The following is a 25,232-nucleotide window of genomic DNA, read 5'->3' as shown; positions in this document are numbered from 1 at the left end:
TATCTTTCTGGGGTTTCATTTTGAATTGTTCTTTTTCCAGGGTAGAACAATTCTTTTAATGCTGGATTCTTAAAGAAAAAAAAAAAAAAGAAAACATTTACGCCAAACATTTAATTTGTTGTGTTAAAGGTCTGCTGGGCCCTGCTAAGAGAGATGCCTGGCTGCAGCTAAGAGCAGAGGTGGAGGCTCTGACTGATTCCTGGCTCACCCACGCACTCAAGTCCTTGTCCATCATAAGCTCAAGGTTTGCACTCTTTCACTCAAATACGGAGCAATCTTTTCTTCCTGCTGAAGACGGTTGATACAACGCAGCTGATTCGAAGAGCATAATGTTTTTTTAAAAATGCATTTATTCAATAGTTTGACTCTGTTATCCCTTAATGGTGCTTTCATGTCCCTCTCGCCTGCAGGAGTAACTGTGTAAATGTTTTGGTAACAACGACGCAGCTCATACCGGCGCTGGCGAAGGTTCTTCTGTATAGTCTTGGATCGGTTTTCCCCATTGAAAACATTTACAGTGCTACAAAAATAGGTAAGAACCACACACACACACCCACACGCATATACACACAGGAACAACCACACACATTCTGCCTGGCTTACATCAAATAACACGGAACGTAAAATATGAGAAACTTTAGAGTTCAATAACGGGTATCTATTATGTTAATTTTTTTATGTCATACTTTATTTCTTTAGCTGTCTGTGGACTTTTAAGTAACAATCAGTAAACTTCCTGTTTCCATGCTGTGTAAAAATGACAAGAAAAGCCACTCTTAAAAATTCAAGTAAGGAATTGTCTGTTGGGTTTTTACATTGAGAAAAAGGTACAAAAAAATTATACTGATTTAGACATGCTTATATTTACAGCAAAAAAAAGTTTAAAAATGACTGGTAGTGGGATTAAAAAAATGTTGGATACAAATTTACATTTGAAATCAGATATCTATATACGCTGCACTACAAATCAGATTCTCTTCTTTTGTTTGACATTAAATCAAACCAAACCTTTAATGTTTTAGGTCAGTTAGCATGTTCTTATTGTTTTGTCTTTTCAGTTTATCTCAGTAGATTTAGGATTTGTTTCATTTTGAATAATGACATCTCTTACCAGAGTTGATTTGTATCTTCACAGTCTTTTGCTTTTCTTATGGGGTTTTTGCACCAAAACGTTCATTTATGGGGCACTGAAACCTTTTACTTCCTGAATGTTATGTTAGTGGGACTCATTCATTCTTGCATACAATTGTTTGACTGAAGTAATATTTTTGTGGGCCCACAAGTCTCTTATCTTCGCTGACTTTTTTTTTTTTTTCATGATGTCCTGCTGGAAAGCAATGTGTTTCAGATGCTGCCATTGAGAAACTTAAATATCCATCACTTTCTAAGTCTTAATATAATCTTTGCATTTGAAAACATAAAATCAGACAGTGGGAATTTATATATATATGCATATATATATATATATATATATATATATATATAGAGAGAGAGAGAGAGATGAGTGAGTGTTCAAAGGAGACGAGTACACAGAGTTTAATAATCTACACTTTCTTTGAGTGAGTAAGCAAAACAAAGCCCCAAGATCAATATTTTTAAGTAGAGAAAATAGGAAGAATAGAAAATAATTTGAGGAAAAAGCAAAAATAATATGACAGTAAGATGAGACTGAAGAAGAAAAGCTGTGTAAATAAGGCAATAATTTCACACTGGATGTTCCTTTTCTTAAATAAGGTATGAATTCTAAAGAGGAGTAACAAAATCATGAGAAAGTCAGCTAAAACCCAATACCAGTGTGTTCAATTGCTAATTTTTATGTTTCCAATTGATTAAAAATATGGCATCCCACGAAAAGAAGAAGTGTTTCTTTAATCTATGTATCTGGATGCATCCTTCCTGTGTTTTTATATCTATCTAAACAAATGAAAAACCTGTGAAAGCCGTCTGTTTGTCTCCAGGCAAAGAGAGCTGTTTTGAGCGTATAGTCTCCCGCTTTGGCACTAACATTACATATGTTGTGATTGGCGATGGAAAGGATGAAGAGCATGCTGCCAGCCAGGTAAACAAACAGCTTCTGAACTTTGACCCCTCTGACCATGTTACCCTCCTTCCTTCCCCCTTGTTCATTTGTTTTTTGCAGGAAAAGAGAGTTGCTTTGAGCGCATAATGCAAAGGTTTGGCAGGAAAGTAGTGTATGTTGTAATTGGGGACGGTGTGGAAGAGGAACAGGCGGCCAAAAAGGTAATGGAACCGCAACCTTACCGCGTGATCCCTCCAATCCGCCAACTCTGCACAGCGTGAGCTCTGATTGGACAAAACCTGCCTTTCTTTGCTGCAGCGGTTTTTGTGTTGGTCTTTGACTTTCTCTGGTCGACTGGCTTCTTTGTTTAACAGTGTGCTGGGATTTATTTATTTATTTATTTATTTATTTCGAACAGACTTTAAAACAATCAAAAAGAAAATAAAATAAAATGGAATGAAACAAACTTAAGAAATAAAATATGAAACAAATTATTATGCCCATGTGACATGGGATGACTTCATTGCAATTGTTAAGAGTGAATACTGAAGAGCAAAGCTTGGATAATTGAGTATGCTTTGGCACTTTTAGCAAGAAACTGGTTTACAGTTTTAAAAACAACACGAGTCAGAAATACAAGCACATCCAATGAAGTTAAGAGTTTACCAAGCAGGCCTGAATGGACAAGTAATTCAGTTTATTACTAAATTACTTGTTTGTGTCATATTAACCATGTTCTCTTTGTGCTTAAAGGCAAAAATTAGAGAGAAACACATTGCTACAGCCTAGTTTTGCTAATAGCAGTTAGCAATGAAACAATTGGCAAAACCTACGGCTTTTCCATTTTGAAACGAGAATGCAACCTACTCACCTGAGACTAATTAAATGCACTGGAATAAACCAAAAACTTCTCAAACTTGTGTTGTTTTATCAAAAGCAGAAAAGCAAAAATGTAGTTGTTTATATTGTTTCTTAACTCTAACATGTATCATGAGATGATAAAGATTGGGAATAATATTGTAACTGCAGTTGTAGGAATAAATGTTGCTTCTTTAAGTAAAAACTTTTAGATCATGAATGTTTTGTGAGTGTACATTCACGCGGTGGTATTTTAATCGAGGTCGTACCGTGAGCGTACCAACCACTAACCAGTGCTTGTAGCATCACAAACTATATTTTTAAGTTAACATTTGGAACATGTGTCTGATCAAAATTTAAGTGATATCCTGCCCAAGTATACACAGTAGCCAAGCTTTGAAAATACGTGTTTAGCCTAAATATGCTGCTTTTGTTCCAGTGATGTGATGCGTGTTTTGACTTCTGCTATAATTTACTACAAGAAGAAATTACAAGTAAAAAAAAACACATTGTTAGAACTGGTTTACTCTAGTTAAACTAGAGATGTTTTCTTTCTGAATACAAATCCTTCCAGCTTCAGATTTTATTTTTGATGCTTGGAGCTGGGATTATTTTAAAGACTGGGTTGTTTTCTTGTCACTTTTTTTGTAAGTTAAAATTAAAAGACGCTCCAGAGACAGTTTCCAGTCTCTTGGAAATTCAATGGTTCTGTTTTCAACATGAAGTCGTGTGCAGTGAAGATTTAGTTTCCACTCAGTTGCTGAAAGCTAAGCATCTAATGAGCATAGAACTTTAATGTAGTACTTAGGCTTTAAAAAAAAATACATCTGGGATTGTGTTATGTGCTGGATTTTATATTGAGAACAGAACCTAGCATGATTTCTGTTTATTAGGTGAAGTCATCAACCATCTTATAGGCCATACACTGATGATTCAATACTCAAGTTATTAAACAATGTGTGTCAATTTAAGTAAAATGGAAAATGTATCCGATAAATGTATAATTTCAATGACGCATTTATTTCAATATCTTATTAAATATTTAATTTCAAATTAATGAAATGTATATGCACCGTTAAAAGCATAATTTCAGAATTGTATTTCCTTTCTAAAGCAGAACAAAATTTATTTTTGCCTTAACCATCAAAAGCAGCAAGTGTGGCTGTGGACTTGATTCATTGGCATATTTTAAAGGTTTATTTGACAAGCCATAAAAGTGTACATTTTATAGACTGCAACACAGAAAAATATAAAAATTATTTTGACTTAAGTTATACATTCAAGTTAATATTTCTGGTGAATTCCAACACATTGGCTCCCCGATATCCGCCAAAACTACTTTCAAGTAACTCCCCGAGCAGAAGGTGACAAGCACATTTCCCACTAATGTTAGTACTGCATGGGTTTTGTTTGTGGTGCCATTGCATAGTAAGCCGTTCCAAGCTACAGTAGCGTAGCTTGCATGAGTTGAGGTGGTGGTAAGCAGCCATGGAAACAGCTTCTGGTTTTAACCTTGTGTGTCTGCTTCACAGCACAACATGCCTTTCTGGAGGATATCCAGTCACTCTGACCTGCTGGCGTTACACCAAGCACTGGAGTTCGAATACCTGTAACTACCACAGCGAAATGGACTCATGCAATGTTGATGGAAACAAGCAGCCTTTTGTACAACTATTTAAGAACACGTTAGACTGCAATGGTTTGATCTCTCTTTCTCCTGTCTTTTTGAACGTCTGGATTGATGAACTCTAAACAGTCTTAAGTTGAAGGTGACAAAGAAGCCCTGTTCCGCCCTCCTGCTCTGGATCTATATCTATATGTAAAAAGTGAGAAGTTTTGTTCATGCAGCTTAACTGGGAACCCAAGGATGAAGACTTTCTGGGATCTTTCTGTTCAAGATTCTTTTTTCAGCACAGAGGGCAAAAGGAAGACGTCTCACCTGAAATGTACCTTCCCCTGCAAATTATTAATCTGAAGGAATCTGTAGAGTCCATAATGTATAACAGGGGACATGTTTTTCTAAGGTTTTCTTCCTGGCGGTTAATTTGCTCTAAAATTGCAATCTGTGGTAAAAACTTATGTAAATTATTTCCAATAAATTTCAAGGACAGTGGATGTTTTGGGTTTTGTCAGAAATTAAATTGTAAGGATTTGATCTTTGGGTCTGGCTTCTTTTTTCAATTTGTGTTTCCGAACGACTCCTTTCCTTAGCAACACAAGTGTTCAAGTGACAAACACAAGCCCTTTAATAACGTAATAAGCATTTCAAAGTACAATCTTTGAATTATTGATCAGAGCATTTAATCCTGACATGGATCCAGTGCAGCTCTATGTAGTAGATGCTTAACATACAGCAACCAGCCTCTAAGTGTGCCAAGAAGAGTTGAAAGTAAAACACCAGAGGCAAATTCATTTCCACATTTTATTAATATCTCATTTCTTGGATTTGAAGTATTCTTCAATCACATCCTTGGCTTGAGACTCTTTGCCATAATCCTGCACAGAAAACAAGAACTAAGTTGGTGTTGCATTTCCATGGTAAATTAAGCTTTAACAGCTGCAGGCATACATGAGACGTGAAAGTCCTTTGTCACAAGTTCTGGCACAATACTGCTGCATTTTACAGTGCATGTCGCCATTTAAAGGGACCCCAGATATCACAGCAAGATGATGGGGCTCGTACTATGGCTATTATCTCGCCAGTAATTGGACAGCTGCGTAGCATAATGCACAGCACCTGGACTTGACTGGCAGACCTGGTCTAATGCCTTCTGCGCTTTACAGTACACTAGATCTTTGCCTTCCCCTTACGCTCGTAACAATACTTACGCACAAGTTTAAGCAAATAACTCATTTTTCATCAACAAAGAAATCAAGCCTTTACCTTGACGACAACGCAGCTGCAGCCCACCACCTTGCGGGGTTTTCCTTCGCGGTCGATCTTGCAAAGTCCGACCCACTCACCGAGCTTCTTGTTGTCGTCAACCTACGAAATAAGAAATGGCAATATAGTCACATGAAGGAAATAAACATCAGCTTGTTGGTTTCCATACTGTACAAAGAAGTCTAAGTAATGATGAAATAAAAGCCATGTGTACTGGACTGCATCTCAGATCAAAATTGGGTAACAAAGGCAATCTCCTCACAGGGTTCAGTAGAGGGAGCCAAGTTGTCATCACTGACACAGAAGTACCTTTCACAAAACCTTGAATGCTGAAGAAGTCCAAGAATCCAACATCTGCCTTGATAAACCAATCGCTTACCTTGATCAGGTTGATCTGATGTTCGGCACACAGAGCCTCCACCAGCTTGACGTACATGGGCTCGTCACAGTTGGCAGCCAGGACGCAGAGATGGGCCTGACGTCTGCCAAAAACAGAAGAAATTTACTAGATGTTCTAAATAAATAAGCAAGGCATAAAAACAAAAGTGGCACATATGACACTTTGTGACAACACTTTCTACATTAGGAAAAGCACAAGAGCAGCCAATCACTGCAGCACTAAAGAGCAGAAATCTTATTTGTCAGAAAATTCTAGATTAATCAATCAAATTTCATTTGTATAAACATTTCAGCAACAAGGCATTTGAAAGTGCTCTACATCATAACAAACACAAAGTCATGCAACATAGAAACAACAATCAAAACATTACATTAAGTCAAGTGGCAGATTAAATTTAGTTCTTTGCCAAAGCAGGGTGGGGACATGAAGGAATGTCAAAGAAAATGTAACGGGAGCAAAACAGCCTGAAACAGGCTTGACTAACTGATACAGGTCCCACTATTTTCTGCAACATAAACACTGACGTGCGAGCAAATCTTGGCAGGATGAATTTTAACTACAAGCGGTGTGCTGGACTGCATCTCAGACAGAATTTGGGTAACAGAGGCGATCTCCTCACAAAGTTCAGTAGAGGGAGCCAAGTTATCATCACTGATACAGCAGCACAATTCCTTAAACTCTACCATCTGTAAACACCACCACACATTTGAAGTACATGCCACACTTCAGCAAATAAAACTTTTCCTTGGATATCTGACCTTCACTGTCAGCCCTGAAAAAGCCAAATTATAACAATAGACTTGCATATTTTATCCAAGCATTGTTTTTCTGACATGGCTTAAGCTTTTAGGATTTTTTTTTTTTAAAGTATGCTGATAATTACCGATTTTTTGTTTTTGTGCTTTGCAATGCTTTGCCTTAAAGATGCTCTACCAAGTTGTCTCCTTTAGGCACATTTTCTTCCTTAATGTTTTAATAAACCTTGATCAACTAGAAGCTTCTCCAAAAGAAATTATTTTAAGTTATTTTAAACAGAGTGGTTCAGCAAAGAATCCTATGAAATGACAATAAAGGCATTTCCTAAGGTGTTTCCACTTACTTGTCCAGAGCCTTGGCAGCCTCACGGATTCCACGTGCAAGGCCGTCGTGGATAAGTGCGGTCTTCAGCACTTCAGGGAGAGCGGTGTTGACATCCATCACACCTCCGGCAGCAGTGCTATCGAGAAGAAGAAAGCATTTTTAAAAGGGGACAACTTCAACTTCACGTTGGAGAAATTAGCCTGTGTTACTGAGCATCTGGCACATCAGATGGAAAATCTCACTCATTGTAGAGTGAAGGGGTATCCGACAAAGAACTGAATCATCATTTAAGCAGAGCTCAGAAAAGCTTAAGTCTCCAGACCTGCTGGACCTTAAACGCTGGCACTCGAACACATTTTGTTTTTCTATTGGCAGTTAGCTTACAGCTATCAGAAGATAAAAAGCAAAAATAATCAACGCCAATTACAAAAGTGACAAGAAATTAAAAGTGGATTAATTTTCATTTAGACTGCACAGATTGTAGACAGGTCAGTCAAATCTCAGAAAATGATTAGTTTCTTTTTTTGCAAATACTGAGTCTATTAATCAAATCCTAGGTGCACCGTTTACACTTCCAGTAAGTAGCATAACGATTATAAATCACATTATCTATCCTATATGCCCCCTTATTGTTTATGGATATCCATCCTATATGTCCCCTTATTGTTTATGGATTGCAACTTCATATGTTCATAGAGGGTTAATTTAAAGCCACCCTAATATTAAATACTTCTCTCTGTAAACTTTGCAACCGCATTTAAGTAAATTTTTTCATACAGATCCCATCAGACTTGTGTTTCATTCTGAACGTACATCTCAGCTTAGAGAGCCTCCTAGCTTGTGCCAAGCGTCGTTAGAAGCTTTAAACCTGTGAGACTACACGGAGCTTCTCAAAGCTTTAGCTATATATCTCCTTATTGTTTAATAGTCGGCTCTTGTAAGTCCAGCTACTTATATTCTCCATTTCTAAACGCACTGCTAATGTAGCTGTAGCTGAAAGAAGCGTCATGCTCACCCTTCCTCGGCCATTGTAGATTTGCGATGGATGGCGAACTTAAAGTTCTGCAATATATTGGAGACATAAAAGTAGAGTTATTGTCCATCATAAACAGCAAGGTCTGATTACATTAAAACTTAAGATGCTTGATTAATCGTGCAGATTGTGTCAGCAGTGAGGGAAACGCACCCAATCCTCCTCTCAGGTAGCGGGTAAAGAGGACGTCATAAAGCTGCGACATTGGTTTAATACCGGCAGGGAGGTGATGGGAATTCCGAATCCTTTTGTGATCCGCATCATTTGGCTCTGCTTATCAATATTGACCGACTTTCTGTGTACTTCCAAACTGATCATTAATCAGAATCCATTTCTCCTCTCTCGTCACTCTATATGTTGTTTAAAAGCAAGATTTTGACATTTATTAGATATGTGTGTATATATCCTGCACTAAACGGCATCCTTATGGCTGATATACCAGATGTGAGTCGCTTCCCGTTTTTGAATGGGTTTGATCGGTAGGCTCGTTCTGGAGCAATATACAAACGCATGGAATATTTTTTGCTTTCTGCTAAGAGCTTTTTTTTTCTCGTCGTTTTTCAATAATTATTTGCAAATTTTAGAAAACATTCTATTCAACTGTGAAAACATTTTATCTGACCTTTGGAGAAATGTCGCTATAAAATCTCCGAAATTTATGCCTTTCTCATTTCAATAGGTTAAAGGTACTAAATAAAAAATGTAGTTAAAAAACATTGTTTATATTTAACAATTACATTTTTAATATATTCAATAAAAAACAAGTTTCCTTTAAACTTATTGGCATGTTCTAAATAAGTTTTAAAAACTATGTACTAAACATACTAGAACATTCCCCTCACATTTTGTAGTTCTGTTGTTCAAAAGATTGTAAATAGCTGATTGAAGTAAGAAAGAACTACAAAAATAAATGAGAATAACATAAATCAAACAGTTTTGAAACACTTTATTTCACTTTTACAACCTTCCAAAATGTGCTGCTACCCAAAATCCCATGTTTTTCTCAAAAGGCAACCCTTCTTGGCATCTTGAAGCAATAAAGCATACTCTATGAAAGATAGATGAGCAAAAAGATATTCTTTCATAATAGTTTGTGCAGCGAATTCCATTAGTATGTTCCTGAAACTCCCACATTGCTGCTCAGCATTCCCTTTATAGCTTGAGGAACTTCTCAAGTTCTTCATTCTCAATCGCTTCATTGAATGCATTAATGTCCTGGGGAAAACAGAAAGAAAATTAGCTGATTAAAATTTTAGTTTGAGATGGAGGAATCAAGAGAAAAAATATAAAGACAGGTGGTTGTAAGTTATTTAATTGTTTACAGCACAGGAAGAAGAATGTGACGTACTAATATACTCTCCTAATATCTCCTAGTAGCTTGTATACAATGTTTCATATTTATTAAAGCAATTTATTACATGACTTCACACAAACATTCTTCATTACTTTCAGAGTTCGGTAACTATATTTGGATAAATAGAAATGTTAGACTTTCATGTGACTAGTCTACTCTACCAAAACTGTGAATAAAAATGAGAATAGGTTCTTCTTTGTAAGCTATTTTTCTTTTATAATTACAGTAGTGTCTGTGAAGCCACAACATGGGTGATTCATACAGCAAATATTTATTTAGTCTCTGTGTCCACACCCTACTGTCCTGCAAGGATTTTTTAGGTGTGGTGCATGTGGCAACCCTTCACATTTAAATTTTATTTATTTTTTATTCACCTCATTCTTTCTAACTCTTATCACTGTTACAGGATTAATGAAAACTTACTCCACAGTATACATCTCCGTTGAATATCTGTGGAGGAAGTGCAGTTGGATTGTTTGCCTTCTTCCTCATTAAATTCTTGTCCTCAGTGTTCTGAGTAATATCCACCTGTTTGAAGGCAATTTTCTTAGAAGTGAGGACAGAGAAGATTCGTTCTTGATTTTTCTTCACCTGGAAAGAAAAGCTTTTCATCAGTCAGTAGAGGCCAAGTGTGTCCGTGCAGTGGTTGAGTCTGAGTTCTACCAAAGATACGCCTCACTGACCACATGTTCTTCTGAATTGTGCACACAAATTGTCTACACATGGAAAATACAATGTACACCATGCCTCATTGTATTTTCTGCTGCAAAGAAGGAAAACAAAGACTGGATACTGTACCTCCAAAGAACCGCTCACACTGGCCATGTACACCGTCAACATGTCTGCTATTCCAAAAGTAAAACACCAATATGGACAAAAACTGAGGTTTTCTGAGAGAAACCACCCTGAGAATGTTGCAGTATGCTGTCTGAAAGTATGTGGGCTTGCTGAAGCAGCAGGCAAGGTGAACAGGTTTGGACAGAGTTTACCTTCCTGCATGGACACACCCACTTGTCTGACCATATTCCTGTCAAGGCCTGTCCCTGTCATTAGCAAAATCACTCAAGAATGCACACTCCCACACAGAAGCACACCTTTAAAAGCCCCGAACAGCAGTAAAACTACATTAAAGCCTGGAATTTAAAAGTTACACACAAGCATTTTTTTTTACTTTCTATTATTAGCACCTTACTCAAACACTGTTAAGCACACTATTGATTTGAATATTTCCAGTTTAAAAAAGTCTTTAACTATCAAAAAGTCATATCCAAACAGAGTGGAAGTAAGTTAGCATTAGCTTGTTGATTGTGGAGACTCAAAGCATTCTTCAAACATTATTAACTGAGATGTGAGTTTGCTTGAAGCTCTTAGCCCTTATGTCAAACATGACATAACACCTATTAGGAACATACTAACAGGTGCTATGAAGTGTCATTCAGTAAATAATGACACTTTTAATGAGAAGTTGCTTTAAAAGTTGGATGACAGGTGTTATGTTTATGACAGTGTCATGTTAGTCTTATGCACACCCCATCAAATAAAGTGTTACCAAAATGGCAATATATTGAAAGCACAATGTAATTAGTTTCACCTGTAAAATGTGTAGTAATTGATCCTTCTGTGTTCTGGTAGTCTGATGTGTTTACAGTACCGTAGTGTGTATGAAGCATGTAATGTACAAAGTGGCAAAGCAGAATAATAAAAGACATTAAGTAACTAAAAAGTGTACTTCGTTAGTAATTATAATAAACCAAAAGTGTAATTGTAGATTATTGTAATCACACTACTAATATATAAAATATGTAATGCCAATATACTTAAAATACATTCTAAATATATTTTAAATGTAATTCAGTCACAAAAATAGTACACTCAAAATATATTAATCAAGCACGTTTATATTACATAAAAAGCAATATACTTAAAGTATACTAAGTTTAACTTAAGTTGTCCAAAAAAAGTATATTGAAGTACACTTAGTACACTTGAAATTGTGCTTTAATAGTATTTAATACAATTTAAATGCTATTAAAGTACACTAAGCACAAAATTAGTTGTTCCAAAATGTCACACTTTATGTTAACTAATCCTAAGTGAACTTAAAGTATACTCATGATTAGTATGACTTAAAGTATGCTCAAGTATGTTAAAATTTAACATACTTAGTATATTAATTTTTCACCAGGATATTCTGAGTACCTGTTCATTGATTTTGAAGAAATGTATGATCAAAGTCAACACTCTTTTCAAAGCAAAACTTTATTAATCAGTCACACTTTACAAAAAGCAAATTACTGAGAAACACCAAAAACTTCTTTATTCAAAGTGATTAAGACCTTCAATTCATCCTTGCACCAAAATAGCTTTATGATTTACCTTATCTTTAAAAGTCACCCCAGGAACATGAATGAAAATAATTGTTTCTGACTAAATGAATTATATTGTATGAGAGATTAGAACTATATTTTATATGTGCAAAGAATGAGCAGTTGTTCATTGTTTGCACTTATCATTAGAGCAAATGATAAGGCTTACATTATTCAATTGTAAAATAAAAGCTAAAAATTACTTTTCAAAAAATAAATGTACAAACACAACAAAGTTCCCTATTTATCTTGGAACTTGTAAGGAGCTTCTATACACCATCAAAAGGTCTGATGTTTGTTCCCGATAGGTTGGTGTTCTAACAAATAAGTGTGCTCTGAGGTCTCAGAACATTAAGGCATCAGCGTTGGTGTTTTCAACAATGTATAAAGAAATTAAACATTAAACACTGCCTTTCAGCTTGATGTTGTGTTGCTTTGAAAATAAGTAGTAGGCCTGTGTTGGATGGTATTGCTGGTTGATCCATTAAGGGTCCATTAAGGATCAACCAGTGGTTCACTCTCATAACAGACTCTTCCTACCAAATCTTCTGGGACTTTTTCCTCAGTGCTCTCAAACTCAAGATTGTTGTTCATTCTTTTCATGCTGTCGTGTTGTCCTCTATCATACAACTGGTTGGTACGTTCCCTAAAAATGAGAAGGACAGACAAGAATGGAATTATGTCACCACAACATAGTTTCCAGACTCTTTGACCTCAAATCAGTGACAGCAACATTTTGTAACAGCTAACAGAGGCTTAGACTCAGGTCATACCAACCTGATAAAACCACAAAGGACTTGGAACTTAACTTTTATACAAATTACTCATATGGACTTGAGCCATTTGACTTTAAAATACTTTATATCTTCCACCCAACAGAAAGTGCACTACAATAGAGCAGCGGATGGCGCCAATCGATGTGACCATGGCTGTCATGCAATCCACCCTGCTGCTGGTCATTCACAAATGGCCAGAACCTACCCCTGTAACTGCACAGGCACAGAATCCTCTTAGTTCGTTATCTTCTGCATCTTATGATGACACTAAAGAAGTCAGTGGTGTTAGAGAGCTGCTCTCTTCCAGCGATATCAAAGAGGTGTAAGTTCTTTTCTGTTTTTTCTGTAATTTTTTGCCAAAACACAAGAAACTGAAAATGGTTATGTATTGTTGTTATAGTTAGAAAACATTTGCAAACACCTGCCCTAAATAAAATTTAGCGCAACCAATTGCCATCTAAACACTTTTTTATTTCAAAAAATAAATAGCATCTACCTAAATGCTATTTATCTCCCTATATACTCAGTTGTTTGACAAAACGCATCATGGGTTTACAGCAAGAGAATATTAAGGAACACAGCTTTAGGGTAAGGAGCACATAAAAGACGAAGTTGTGGAGAAGTTTGTGAGACAGCTGCAGATTATCCTTACCTTTCATCGAGTGCCCCGTTGCCTCTGTCGTCCAGCTCTTGCTTTTTGGGTTCTAACCTGTTGTTAAACTGAACCATGATAACTAAAAAGAAAGCATAACATCATGGTCAACTGAAAAGCAGTTCTCGTTTTCACATAAAGTCATGGATTACTCAGTTTTTACTTTAAACTATGATACACTTGAATTCCTTCAAAAAAAAAAAAAATTCTGCATGATTTTCACTGGAACCTAGGGCTGTAGCACAGGTGATTTTGATAAAAAATATATTTAACGTTGGATTTTTTCACTCTAGAAAATAAATCTAATGTAATTTCAGTTTAGATGCTTTTTAGAAGTTTTCACTCTGAGACTTTGCAACAACTTTGCAAAAAAACTGTTTACTTTAGAGCTTTTTGCACCTGTTTAACATGGGTGCCAACAAATATGTGCAAAGCCAGAAGTTTACATACATACACATACACGTTTTTATCTCACTATCTGAACTTAAATCAAACAAACCTTTCTTGTTTTAGGTTATTTAGAATTGCCAAAATTTATATATTTGCTAAAAGACATTACAATGACAGAAATAATTTATTGAAGATTTAATGTTAATTTCAAAATCAGATGTTTACATTCAATAACATCTGATAGGTTAACTTGAACAATTCAGTTAATTGGACACACACCTGTGGATGTATTTTAAAGTTATAATTTTGGTAATTTGAGGCTTGGTTTGACTTAACCTTAGACAGTGAAAACAACAATGCATGTTCAGTATCTTTTCATTTGGTGTTAGCAGTGTGTTACAGTATATGCAGTGTGCTACAATAAAAAGTATCTATTACACTCTGCCGATAAGAGTAATACACAGCAACATCCAAATGACAAACTCTGAAAGTTTTCAAACATAAATGAGTGATAAAGGCCCAATGGACCACTGCACAATTTAGTATTCAATAAACATTAACAATAAAATAGGAATCTTACCAGCGCCTCGCCATTTCTTTCTCCAAACAAAGAAACCAATGACCAACAAGACAAGAAGTATCAATAACACACCCACAACAACTGCAGCGACTGATGCAGAGGTGGTTGCTGTAAAGATAAAGACATGTGTTGGAAGAAAAAAGAACTAAAAGCAAAAATATGATGGAAGTAAAGCAATTATTTCTTTATATCAAACGTTACCGAGTACAGTGAGTTGGAGTGTCTTGGAGGGAGAGGAACAGAAGGGAATTGATGAGATGTTAACAGCGTAGACACAAGCATAGTCTCCTTGGTCTTTAAAATCTATTTCTGGGAATTCAAAGTACGCCATGTAGAAAATGTTGTGTCCGAATGCTGGTTTGGCCTCGGAGATATTTTTGTTATAATTGCTCAGGTAGAAGATGCCACCAGGAAACCTGGAATGAATCGCGCAAGTTATGGAGAATTCACTTCCTTTGGTGATGGATAGTTTAACAGGACTGTAGATCACCATCTGATGAGCAGATGTTAGAGAGATGCTGGGTATCCCTAACTTTACTGCAAGATAAAGACACATTTTCTTTTAGACTTCATGATAATGTCTGTACATAAATATGAATTAATAGTATGTTTTATAAAAACTATACTATACGTTAAAAAAAAAAACAATGAAGAAACTTTTTTACCATTAACAGAGATATCGGCTGTATTTCCTTGAGGATAATAAATAATTTGATCTGCCAGTTTCTTATGATATTCACAGAAGTATGACCCATTTAGGTTGAAATCTGCTTGAGGGAAGACAAAGGTTGCCGCCTCATGGTCTGAGAATTTTTCCTTAGAAAATGACCCTTGAGTGTTTTTTAGCACAAATGTCCCACCCAAGTGTTCTGTTGCCACGGTGCATGTGATTTCCACTTTATCACCCCAGATTACCTCTGCAGAAGGACTCAAAGAAATCTGGGGCTTTTGTAGATCACCTGAAATGCAGTTGAAGAACCACAAAAGTTCAATTATGGAAGAAAAATAAATTCTAGATTCAAAATGAACCTGGTTCCTTACCTAAACAGATGACACCAGCATCTTCACCATGCCCACAGTTATTTTCTCCAAAACCACGGTGTTGACAGTGTGCAAGTGCAACCTCTTGGCCTGTGCACTCCACATTGTCCAACCATATTGGACCGGAGCCTCTACCAAAATGTGCACTGGTGGGGGCCGAGACCGCATGACCACAACCAATCTGTCTGCACACCACATCAGCATTGCTCATTTGCCAGTCATCATCGCACACAGTACCCCATTGGCCTTTGTAGAAGATCTCCACTCTGCCAGAGCACTGGCCTGAGCCACCAACCAACCGCAGCTGGGCTGCATGAAAACAGAAAAACATTCTGTACAAACCAAATAGACATCCAAAGAGACACACCTTTACAAACAAACCATGGTCAAATAAATAAATAAAACCCATTAAACTCTACCTTTATGTAAATGTAATGATTAAAAATCTAAACTCAGGTTTTATTGTGTTTGCCGTGGTTTTAATATAGATTCAAATCAAACTCAGAGCCTCTTTTATCACAGTCTTCATTCCATGTGCTAGTTAAAAAAATGGAAGTCATCTAGATGTCAAAAAAATTTAAGGACAATTCACAAGACAATTATGAGACATATGCAAAAAAACAAACACCTGTTTAAGCTGTTCTGGCCTTCCTACAGCTCAAAATGACAGGGTTGTCCTCTTATATATTCAAGGGCAAATAACCAGCGAATGGTCTTCTGTTTGGTATTTTTGGATGAAAAATATCGTAAAACATGATGCTATCTATAAAAAACTTACCTGCACACACAGCCCCAGCATCATGTTCATGTCCACATGTTGATCTACGAAAGCCATTTACTGAGCATTTTTGAAGAGAAGTCATGTTGCCGAAACATGAATCACTCGCCTCCACTACAGTTCCATTGCCTTGACCAAAGGAAGCACCACCAGGAGCGTTCAAAGTATGGCCACACTCTAGCAACTGGCATACCACCTCGGCTTTACTTTCCGTCCAGCCTGCATCACAAACCGTTTGCCATGTTTCAGCATGACGGACCTCAACCCTTCCAGAGCACTCGTCCTTGCCTTTAGCCAACCGGACCTCTAAGCTCCCTGTGAAGACAAGTCATACAGCGCACAATATCTAGTCAACAATCTGGTATTTTTAATGTGCACTACATGCAGGAGACAAGAACCTCAAGGTGTATTTACAGGAGAATCTTCAACCACAATGTCATATTGAGAAAAGAAAGAAACCAAGGAAACAAACTAAAACCATGGATGTTTTCTTCGCTTTTATTATTACTCACCTGTGCAAATCACACCAGCTTTAGCAGTTGTGTTGCATGTTCTGTCTCTATATGGTCTTTGTGGGCACTGGGAAAGAGTAGACTCCCTTCCACTGCATTCAATTTGTTCAATCCAGGTCTGTCCCACCCCAAGACCATACTCTGTCATTTTGGTAATCTTATGAGCCCTCTCGCAGTTCAGCTGTCTGCACACAACCGTTGCATCATTAATGTCCCAGGATTCCCCACACACAGTCCCCCACTGGCCTTTATCAAAAAACTCCACTCTTCCAGCACAACGATGGGGCCCATCAGATAACTTCACATTTCCTGGAAATTGCAGGTGACATACAGCGGTGAGCAGAAAATGACACATTTCATGTGAATTAACATTTTATTGAGATAGTTTGTTAATATTTGACACAACACGTACCAGAACATTGGACTGATGCCTCTTGAATACGATCACTTCTGTTTCTGGTGTACTCTCTCAGCGTGCATTGAGTGACGGAGCGCTCTGTACCACTACAACTCATCTTTAAGCCTCTGAGGTCTACACTTTGCCCAAATGATCCGGTGGCCTTGACAGCATCTCCACAATTCATATCTCTGCACACCACTGCAGCTTCATTCATACCAAAGTTGACATTGTATACTGATGACCAGTGGCCCCCATTGTAGATTTCAACCCTGCCAGAGCAGGTGTCAGTGCCATTTATCAGCCTAAGGTTAGCTAAAAAACAAGAAGAGTTTTCTAGGTGATAAAAGACTGATCTGACCACATAAAATTTTGATAATCACACCTCTGAAACATAGGATAAAAGACGGTAACATAGATACCTGAACAAATCACCCCAGCATCTTCCCCATGGCCACAGTTGTTTTCTCCAAAAGGAGGTCGATAGCAATGCAAAAGAGATGATTCATTGCCGATGCAGTTCATGTCATCTAGCCAGATGTCTCCCTGGCCTTGACCAAAGTAGGCTGCAGTTTTGGCTGTCTGAGCAGATCCACAGTCCAAGGCCCTGCACACCACCTGAGCATCTCTGATGTCCCACTCGTCATCGCACACTGTTCCCCACTGGCCATCATGCAGAACCTCCACTCTACCTGAGCATCGGTCAGTGCCATTAACAAGCCTAATTGGAGGATTACCTGAAGAAAAGTCATATTTGAAGTACAAAAGAGTTATTAGTTGCTAGATCAGAGAACAACTTAGGGTAGCACTTATTACATCTCATAAGTACTCTTTTCAAAGGCCTGATTGCTACAAAACTTTAGAATCTGCATTGAACCAAAATAATGGGCACACCAATTTATCTATCAAAGCAAATACATTATTATTATTGTCTATTGGCTTCACAAAACAATAAGATGCAAAAGGTACAAAATAGTCATGTTGCATAAATAAGTGAGAACTATATTTACCTTAGTCTACTGTGTACCATGTTCACAACTATGCTAATGTATAATTAAGATCTAAGTTAGTTAGCAAATGCAATGTGGCACAGTAACATGAAGATGGCTTGTAATGGATCAAAAAATTCAACCACAAAAGAGCCTTTTTATGAACTGGTTCAACACTTAAACTTAAATGTTTAGTTTTTTCTTATAAAAAATATGGAGAGTCACATCTTGTTTTTACGAATAGTCTGTCTTACCTGCACATGCAATAGAAACACCTTCACATTTCCCGATATGTTCGTCCACCACACACTGACTGATGGAGCTCACGTTACCAGAGCATCTACTTATTAGCCCTGCCAGTGGGCTGTCACCAAAAGTGAAGACGTCTTGGTTTTTCTTTGGACTTCCACAACTGAGTTCTTTACAGAGTACTGTAGCCTCTGTCCCACCCCAACTGTTACTGCAGATCTTTCCCCATCGACCATTGTAGAAGACCTCTACTCTGCCAGAGCAGCTGTCAGTTCCATTAATCAGTCTCACATTCTCTGGTAAGTAAGAAGTTAAAGAGATTTATGTCAGGTTTATCTAAAATTACTTGTGCATATATCAGTGGCAAAAACATTAAAGCATATGTTACCTGAGCAAACAACACCAGCATCTTCATGGTGGTCACAGTCATGCTCTCCAAAACCTCTATGTGGGCAGTCAGACAGGGACTTCTCGTCACCGGTACAGTCAATATCATCCAACCAGACCTGGTCCTGTCCTTTTCCATAGAAGGCCTTGTACTTGACAGCGAGAGCATTCCCACAGTTCATCTCTCGGCATGTTACAGCTGCTTCCTGCATGCCCCATTTGTCATCACAAACGGTTCCCCATTGTCCCTCATAGTACACTTCTACGCGACCAGAACATCGACTAGTCCCATTTATTAGCCGGATTGGCTTGCTGTCTGTGAAGTTTTAGAAAAAAAATCGAGATATGTCCATCCAAGCAAGTGAGAAAAATACAATGTTTAGCGTTAAAGTTGAAGTAAATTAGTGTATAATGTCAGTTATAAGTTTGACTTACTCATGCAGGAAATGGTAGCATCAATGCAGGTTTCTCTGAAGTCTTGCATCACACAGCTGGAGATGGAGGTCTCGTTCCCAACACAGTTAGCTTTGACACCATGCAGCCCCTGACCCTCTCCAAAGTATTGTGTTGCAGCCTGAACAACAGGCGAGCCACAGCTGATCTCCCGGCACACCACGTCTGCTTCTTCCTTACCCCAGTCACTGCTGCACACTCGCTTCCACTGGCCACCTTGGAAGAGCTCCACTCTGCCATTGCAACGACTGGTTCCGTTGAGAATCCGAATACGTTCTAAAACAACAGACAGTGATCAGTATAACATAATAGGAAAGCTTGAAGGGGGGCAAAGAATTTCATCCACCACTCAAATCAATGACAATAAAATCAAACAAAAACCAATAACAATTTAATCATAAAATGCTTTGAAGTAGATGTTGTTCATTTTTACCCATTTTCCATTTTGCAGTGCAAGATGAAGCACTCTGCAAATGTAGTTTTGGTTTACTGCCAGGTGTGTCAATTTACTCCAATAAATATCTGAAATAGGTCACTTATTGTTATTTTTGTTTAGTGAGAGATCCTAATCTGTCATGTTTTATAAGAGCCTCAACAAGGATCAGAACCAAATAAGTGAAAGAAGGGTGTATATTATTTTCAGAAAAAATAATGTACAATTAAATTAATATTTTTTAAGATTAGCACTTTTATCTCAAGTCATTAAAATGCATTGCACAGTCATCACAGCTCACAGAATATGCATAGTACTCCCTAATATGTATATAAAAAACATTAAATACTGATAATAGTGATATATTTTTTGTTTCATTGTTTTGTTCTATACCCCATGAAACAAATCTTGTGCCACTCTGATTCCCCTGGTAAATTTGGTGGAGAAAGAAACGCCACTGTTGAGATTGGATTAAGAAAAGTCTCGATGATGAAACTATGCAAAACTTGCCACACAGCAGCAATGTGGGCTCTTGGGACCATGGATGATTTTCCCTGCTCATTTGATTTAAATTCAGTAAGTTTCTAAGTATTTAAAAGTATAGATTTGTAATATGAGGTAGAAGATCAGGTCCATGCTTCAACAAACCTCAACAACATATCTTTACCCAGATAGTGTATCTATCTGATACTGATAAGCATAGTTCCACTGGTTTGATCTTGACCTTGTTCACTTTGAACTCATTTAAGTTCAAAGTGAACTTAAATACTGAAAGTACATTTGCAATTATAAATACGTTTGCAAATACAAACGTATTTATTTTAACACATTTATTTTCCCAGATAATAAGTATGGATTCTGAAATGAAATGAAATTTATTCGAACATGATACAAATATAAAAATAAAATAGTGCACAGTAACAAGAAGTGCATAAAAAAGAAGAGGAAATACAGATTTTTTGTTTCAGTTAACATAACATGCTCAAAATGGGGTAGGAAGAAGTGAGAACTTATAAACTCCTACCCCCTAAACACTTGAAACTTTAGAGTCCTACTGTCATTAAAAAAATCAAAATCAAAATCAAAATGGCAGTCAGAAATAACAGTTATTAATATTTACCCATACATTTTCCCTTTTTATGCTGGTTTGTCTTTCTAAACCCTTACACCAAGTTGTTATCTGCAATACACACCTTATTGCTTTCTGTCACCCATATGTGTATCTATTGAAAATTACCTCCTTGTACTTTCTTTTGAATTGTGTTAAGCTATTGCTTTGTTTTAAATCTTCATGTAACTTGTTCTATAACTTTACACCTTTAATTAAAATACAGAAGCTCTTTCTCATTAAATGTATGACGCAACTCAAGTATAGAGAGTAGTATTGAACTTACCAGAGCATACAACTCCAGCATCTTCACTATGCCCACAATTATTAATCCCAAAAGGCTTGTGCTGGCACTTGGTAATGGAGGTCTCTTTCCCATTACACTGCACATCATCCAACCAGATCTCATGTGTGCCTTCGCCAAAGAACGCACTTTTCTTGGCCTCCATAACAATGCCACAATTTAACTCTCGGCACACCACCTCAGCATTAGCAATGCTCCAGTGATCATCACACACGGTTCCCCAGACGTCATCATGGTAGATCTCCACTCTGCCAGCGCAACGTGAAGGCCCGACAAGCCTAATTTTATCACATTCTGGAAATGAAATGTAACCAATTAAAAAAAAAAACAGAAAACAATGGACAAAGACAGCCAAGAGGCTTTTTTAATAAGATGGACATAGATATCCAGCCACGTGCTTGGAATTTACTGACCTATAAGTAGAGGTAAGCTCAGCAGACCTGAAGGGCAATGACATATAGTTTAAATACTTATGTGTGATGTTATGAAGATCTGCAACAACCATCAATAAAAAAGTGTGGCAATTTGGAAAAATCATTCTTTTTCCAACATTAGAGAGATGCAAGATTTAAATAGTATCTGTTTTAAAATAAACTTAGTATCTTATGTCTTGCTCCCAAGTGAAATCTGTCAAAATTTCACTTGGGAGCAAGCAATGCTTTGTTGATGTAGTTGTAAGGGAAACCATTTCACCAAAGATGAACAGAAAGTATGTGTCTAGAAAAACAAAATCTCACCTGCAATTAAAAGGAAACAAAAATGCTGACTTTCCATATTAGGTCCTCCGAGAAGGCCAAATTCTGCAAAAGGTACAGAAAATTTAAAAAGTGAAAAAGAGGAAGCTATTGTTCCCTCTACAATGATGGTTATGTGTGACAAATTTTGGAGTGAAATAAGAGCCGTTTGGATATTGTATCACTACTTCTCGTTTCTCAAAAGGATAAAACATTTTTGCTTCTTACCTGAACGTCCAGATATTATCTCCCACTATTTAGAAATTAATAAACAAACAGAAAATGTGTTTATGTCGTAGGATGTGCGCGCCATGCGGATCCCTATGAATAAAATGGACTGTGTGGACTTGCAGTGCAAACTCTAACATGTTGACATTTTGATCAATCATTAAAGATGGAACATGACAGGGGATCATGTTTTGTATGGTGTTTGTTTTTACACCATACATAAAAAAAGATCTAACATTCGACATGAACAGAATACCTTTTAATATGTATTACTTTTAGAAAGCAGATGTGTAATATATTAGCTTTTTTATTTATCTTTCTTTTAGAAAGGATGAAATAATGTGTCAAGAGATTCAGAAGAAAACATCCAACATCAAAAGGAAGCGTGTTTGAGAACAAATGTCAAGTGAACTTGACCTCTGATCATGTAGGCTTAAGTTATTCCTGTCTTATCATTTTTATATGTCCCAACTATTTAACACTTTTTTGATTTCTACAGATTTTGCAATAACTTTGTTAACAATGCAAAGTTTGGTGTAATTCTGTGTGAGAATCCAGTTTGTAAATTATGCACACATACTAATCTCCACTGAGGAAAAAGTGTGCTGAACATTTCAATGATTTAGACTTTCACATAAACAGGTACAAATTTGGATTACTCCTTAGCAAACATATGGGTGATTTTGATCTTCAATGTTGAAAAGTAAAACTTTTAAAGTTTTTTTGTTTGTTTTTTTAAATAAATTATGTGGCTGTTTTCAAAAAAGACATTTTCTCTTACCTTGCAGGCTTGATGCAGCCAAGAACAAAACAAGAACAGAAAAATAATGAAAACTTGGCCTCTAGCAACACCTCTCTTTCACAAGCACTTGAAATTCAGGAACTAGCTCCTGCCCACCATCATTTATATCACTTCGAGCCTGGATGCAAAACATTTCCTATTATGAAACTCTGCTTCTCTGTGATCAGCGCATTTATTCATTTCCTTGAAAGAACCAAATTTTTTCTTCCAAAAATGTTCAGCAAAGCAAAACAGCACTGCTAAGTGTAACAAAGCTGTACCTTCCGGAGCATGTTCGATAATACAAAACACTACTTTACAGTTGTAATTTTTAGTAGACCAACACAAATTGATGCATGACTGCAAGGTGACAAGAAAGTGACAATAGAATGAAAAATATTTGTGATTTAACCAGCAAAAGTCCTAAAAGTGTGGCATATAACACTGATAAATAGCATCCTCACCTACTGACAAATATGTGTTGTACTGTGCAAGAAAGTTCTATGTTCTGAGACTGGTCATGTCCTATGTTTGGCAAACAGACTAATACAGTTTTAATGACCAAAACATGTTTAAAATCAGATTGAACATCTAGTTAAAATTTGAGGCAAGCAAGATCTGGGGACCAGGGTGTGTGGACGTTGAAGGAAGGGGGCAAACTGTTCTCAAATGTATTGCAAAAGTGTATTTGTCTATTCAGCATTTTCGGTCAACTGACTTTGGGTATTTTTGCACGTTACAATTTCCTTTGCTAAGAATCTGCACAACTTCTCCTTATTACTGTTTTCATAGTGTACACTCTTATAGGCATTTCACAACATGCACTTGATTCTTCATGTCTAATTACTGATTTACTTGTGAATAATAGACTAATTTAGCTACCATGCAAATAATAGTAAATTAGTTTGACAAATACACAGTTTATTTGGCAGCAATGTACGAGGAGGACATGATGTAAAAATGAGCAAGTGATAGGTAATGATTTCTCTTCAAAATGAAAATTTTAAATGGGGCAGAAGTGTTGGCCTTAAAAATTAAGAAAAAAATGACTGAAAGAACATGGTCACTCACCTAAACTTGGTCATATCTGTCAGTCGGTAAACATAAATATTCAAAATAACTGCGACATTGACAAAAGTTCTGAAAAAGGACTAATATTTATGTGTCTTTTTTTATGTTTATATTTCTGCATCAGCATCTACAAGGTAGCTGGACATCGGTGTGAGAGAAGAAGATGCGGAAGGCAGAGTTACATTGAGACAGATGACTCACCGTGGTAACCCTTAAAGAGAAATGCCAAAAGAAAAAGAAGATTTCTGTATAAGCTTATGTTGTGGAAGTATAACAAAAAGTGGTATTTAGAGGACAAAGTGCCTTTACTGCAAAAATTAACAATACCAGTATGCCAAATAAATTCATGAGCAGCATCTCGAGAAAAGTTTGTGATTATAATGAGGTGCAAAAATCCTTATTACAAAATTTATATCTCATTATGGCAATATATAATATCTTTTAAATCAGAAAGGTTATAACTGCTAACAGCAGCACCTCTTGGGTCTTTTAAATGTCTTTTAGAAGAAAGAGAGAGTGAAAAAGGAAAGTCATAGTGAGCCCCTTCATGCCTTTTTAGCCAGTCATAATAAAAATGTCAATTTAAAGTGAGAAATTTTGTTGTTATGACAAACATAAAGACTCATCTAGTTTTAAGGAAGAAGAAAGACTCTGCAAAAGTAAGAGAACTGATTTTTGTGAAGAAATAATTTGGAATTTTTTACTGAAAGGCTGTTCTTCTTACTAAATATTTACTAATATTAAGGGTAACATTTTTACTAATATTTTCAGTGTGAAATTATGCCAAGGAAAAAAAAAGACAGACTAAGAAACACTTGCTTTTTTGTAAATAGTGAAAGGTCATATCTTAAACATTATGAGCCATTAAAGCTCATTTTTCACTGTTGCTCGACTAAATTAGAAATTCACATGCACACACTGATTATTTAGATTACTAATAAATATACATAGGGAAAAAAAACACACACAAAGACTCTAAACTGCCATAAAGACATCACAACAATATGAGACTTAATGAATCTATGTAGCCTTTTCCATATTTGGTTAGTTTTCTCTGTCGTTGACAAAAATACAGAAGAGTGACGTTTGGAAAGAAAAACAGGCTAAGCACATATTGATGTTCTAGTAAATCATTACAAACTCTGAGATACAAATCAGGCTCTGGTAGGAAATTACGTTACACCATGTCTCATGCAAAGAAGCACTCTCTGCCTGACAAACAGAGTGATCATGTTACAAACAGGATGACTGATGGTCAAGGAAGGTGAAAGGAAAGAATTTACAGGAAATAATTGAAACTGACTCTTTCAAAAGAAGATCAGAGACTATAGCCTCTGTAATTTGAGATCGAGGAAGGATTCATCATGTTTTTTG

At 36.6% G+C, this 25,232-nt stretch overlaps 4 protein-coding genes and 3 non-coding genes across 13 annotated transcripts in view; 1 reads left to right on the top strand and 6 right to left on the bottom strand.

The window, feature by feature from the left end:
* eya4 (EYA transcriptional coactivator and phosphatase 4) overlaps positions 1 to 5,033 on the top strand; it is a 49,676-nt gene extending 44,643 nt beyond the window's left edge. For 3 of the 6 annotated variants that reach the window (XM_023348035.1, XM_023348034.1, XM_014469197.2), the window contains 4 exons: positions 130 to 244; positions 411 to 532; positions 2,141 to 2,241; positions 4,411 to 5,033. In XM_023348035.1, the coding sequence (XP_023203803.1) occupies positions 130 to 244; positions 411 to 532; positions 2,141 to 2,241; positions 4,411 to 4,491 (419 nt within the window). In that variant the 3' untranslated portion in view covers positions 4,492 to 5,033. Of the gene's footprint in view, positions 1 to 129; positions 245 to 410; positions 533 to 1,958; positions 2,060 to 2,140; positions 2,242 to 4,410 lie in introns of those variants that run through there. The other 3 variants (XR_002754040.1, XM_005800232.2, XR_002754041.1) reach the window with 3 other exon arrangements.
* A 253-nt stretch (positions 5,034 to 5,286) lies between these two features.
* Positions 5,287 to 8,489, bottom strand: rps12 (ribosomal protein S12). Its single transcript, XM_005800230.2, has 6 exons — positions 8,429 to 8,489; positions 8,258 to 8,304; positions 7,262 to 7,378; positions 6,142 to 6,244; positions 5,763 to 5,864; positions 5,287 to 5,374 (listed from the first exon to the last, which is right to left on the bottom strand). Exons 2-6 carry the CDS (start codon positions 8,269 to 8,271, stop codon positions 5,312 to 5,314), a joined length of 399 nt encoding a protein of 132 aa, XP_005800287.1. The 5' UTR covers positions 8,272 to 8,304; positions 8,429 to 8,489; the 3' UTR covers positions 5,287 to 5,311.
* Positions 5,982 to 6,064, bottom strand: LOC111611471. Its single transcript, XR_002754068.1, has one exon. It is a non-coding gene; the product is annotated as a small nucleolar RNA SNORD100 (small nucleolar RNA).
* LOC111611470 lies at positions 6,739 to 6,821 on the bottom strand. The gene has a single exon (XR_002754067.1). It is a non-coding gene; the product is annotated as a small nucleolar RNA SNORD100 (small nucleolar RNA).
* Positions 7,462 to 7,535, bottom strand: LOC111611467. Its single transcript, XR_002754064.1, has one exon. It is a non-coding gene; the product is annotated as a small nucleolar RNA SNORD101 (small nucleolar RNA).
* Positions 8,490 to 9,204: 715 nt separating the features above from the next.
* Positions 9,205 to 10,650, bottom strand: LOC111611397 (SH3 domain-binding glutamic acid-rich-like protein 3). Its single transcript, XM_023348037.1, has 3 exons — positions 10,428 to 10,650; positions 10,053 to 10,220; positions 9,205 to 9,490 (listed from the first exon to the last, which is right to left on the bottom strand). Exons 1-3 carry the CDS (start codon positions 10,626 to 10,628, stop codon positions 9,428 to 9,430), a joined length of 432 nt encoding a protein of 143 aa, XP_023203805.1. The 5' UTR covers positions 10,629 to 10,650; the 3' UTR covers positions 9,205 to 9,427.
* A 1,219-nt stretch (positions 10,651 to 11,869) lies between these two features.
* LOC102221819 (deleted in malignant brain tumors 1 protein-like) lies at positions 11,870 to 22,862 on the bottom strand. 2 transcript variants are annotated; one of them, XM_023348033.1, is made up of 17 exons: positions 22,788 to 22,862; positions 21,782 to 21,844; positions 21,458 to 21,484; positions 21,027 to 21,338; positions 19,182 to 19,475; positions 18,748 to 19,062; positions 18,365 to 18,655; positions 17,544 to 17,858; positions 17,137 to 17,436; positions 16,725 to 17,033; positions 16,213 to 16,527; positions 15,435 to 15,743; positions 15,059 to 15,352; positions 14,595 to 14,930; positions 14,394 to 14,501; positions 13,424 to 13,505; positions 11,870 to 12,641 (listed from the first exon to the last, which is right to left on the bottom strand). In XM_023348033.1, the coding sequence occupies exons 2-17, from the start codon at positions 21,816 to 21,818 to the stop codon at positions 12,491 to 12,493; spliced, it is 3,795 nt and encodes a 1,264-aa protein (XP_023203801.1). In that variant the 5' UTR covers positions 21,819 to 21,844; positions 22,788 to 22,862; the 3' UTR covers positions 11,870 to 12,490. The 2 variants fall into 2 exon arrangements, with proteins under 2 accessions (XP_023203801.1, XP_023203800.1); XM_023348032.1 differs by lacking the exon at positions 22,788 to 22,862 and adding an exon at positions 22,007 to 22,117.
* Between the last annotated feature and the right edge of the window lie 2,370 nt (positions 22,863 to 25,232).

The sequence above is a fragment of the Xiphophorus maculatus genome, chromosome 15 (assembly GCF_002775205.1).
Source record: "Xiphophorus maculatus strain JP 163 A chromosome 15, X_maculatus-5.0-male, whole genome shotgun sequence".
In the NCBI taxonomy this organism is placed as follows: Eukaryota; Metazoa; Chordata; class Actinopteri; order Cyprinodontiformes; family Poeciliidae; genus Xiphophorus; species Xiphophorus maculatus.
Note: the sequence above shows the minus strand (reverse complement) of the source record. Positions and strands in the feature narration are given on the sequence as shown.

Excerpts from the sequence above, each read along its gene's own strand:
- LOC102221819 (XM_023348033.1), bottom strand. The coding sequence starts at position 21,818 with ATGGAAAGTCAGCATTTTTGTTTCCTTTTAATTGCAG. Across the intron at positions 14,931-15,058 it reads AGCCGATATCTCTGTTAATG|TAAAGTTAGGGATACCCAGC; the intron begins GTAAAAAAGTTT and ends TTTATCTTGCAG. Across the intron at positions 14,502-14,594 it reads ACTCCAACTCACTGTACTCG|CAACCACCTCTGCATCAGTC; the intron begins GTAACGTTTGAT and ends TTATCTTTACAG.
- LOC111611397 (XM_023348037.1), bottom strand. The coding sequence starts at position 10,628 with ATGCAGGAAGGTAAACTCTGTCCAAACCTGTTCACCTTGCCTGCTGCT. Across the intron at positions 10,221-10,427 it reads GTGTGAGCGGTTCTTTGGAG|GTGAAGAAAAATCAAGAACG; the intron begins GTACAGTATCCA and ends TTTTCTTTCCAG. Across the intron at positions 9,491-10,052 it reads ACGGAGATGTATACTGTGGA|GACATTAATGCATTCAATGA; the intron begins GTAAGTTTTCAT and ends TGTTTTCCCCAG.
- rps12 (XM_005800230.2), bottom strand. Across the intron at positions 6,245-7,261 it reads GCTGCCAAGGCTCTGGACAA|ACGTCAGGCCCATCTCTGCG; the intron begins GTAAGTGGAAAC and ends TGTTTTTGGCAG. Across the intron at positions 5,375-5,762 it reads GCAGCTGCGTTGTCGTCAAG|GATTATGGCAAAGAGTCTCA; the intron begins GTAAAGGCTTGA and ends TTTTCTGTGCAG.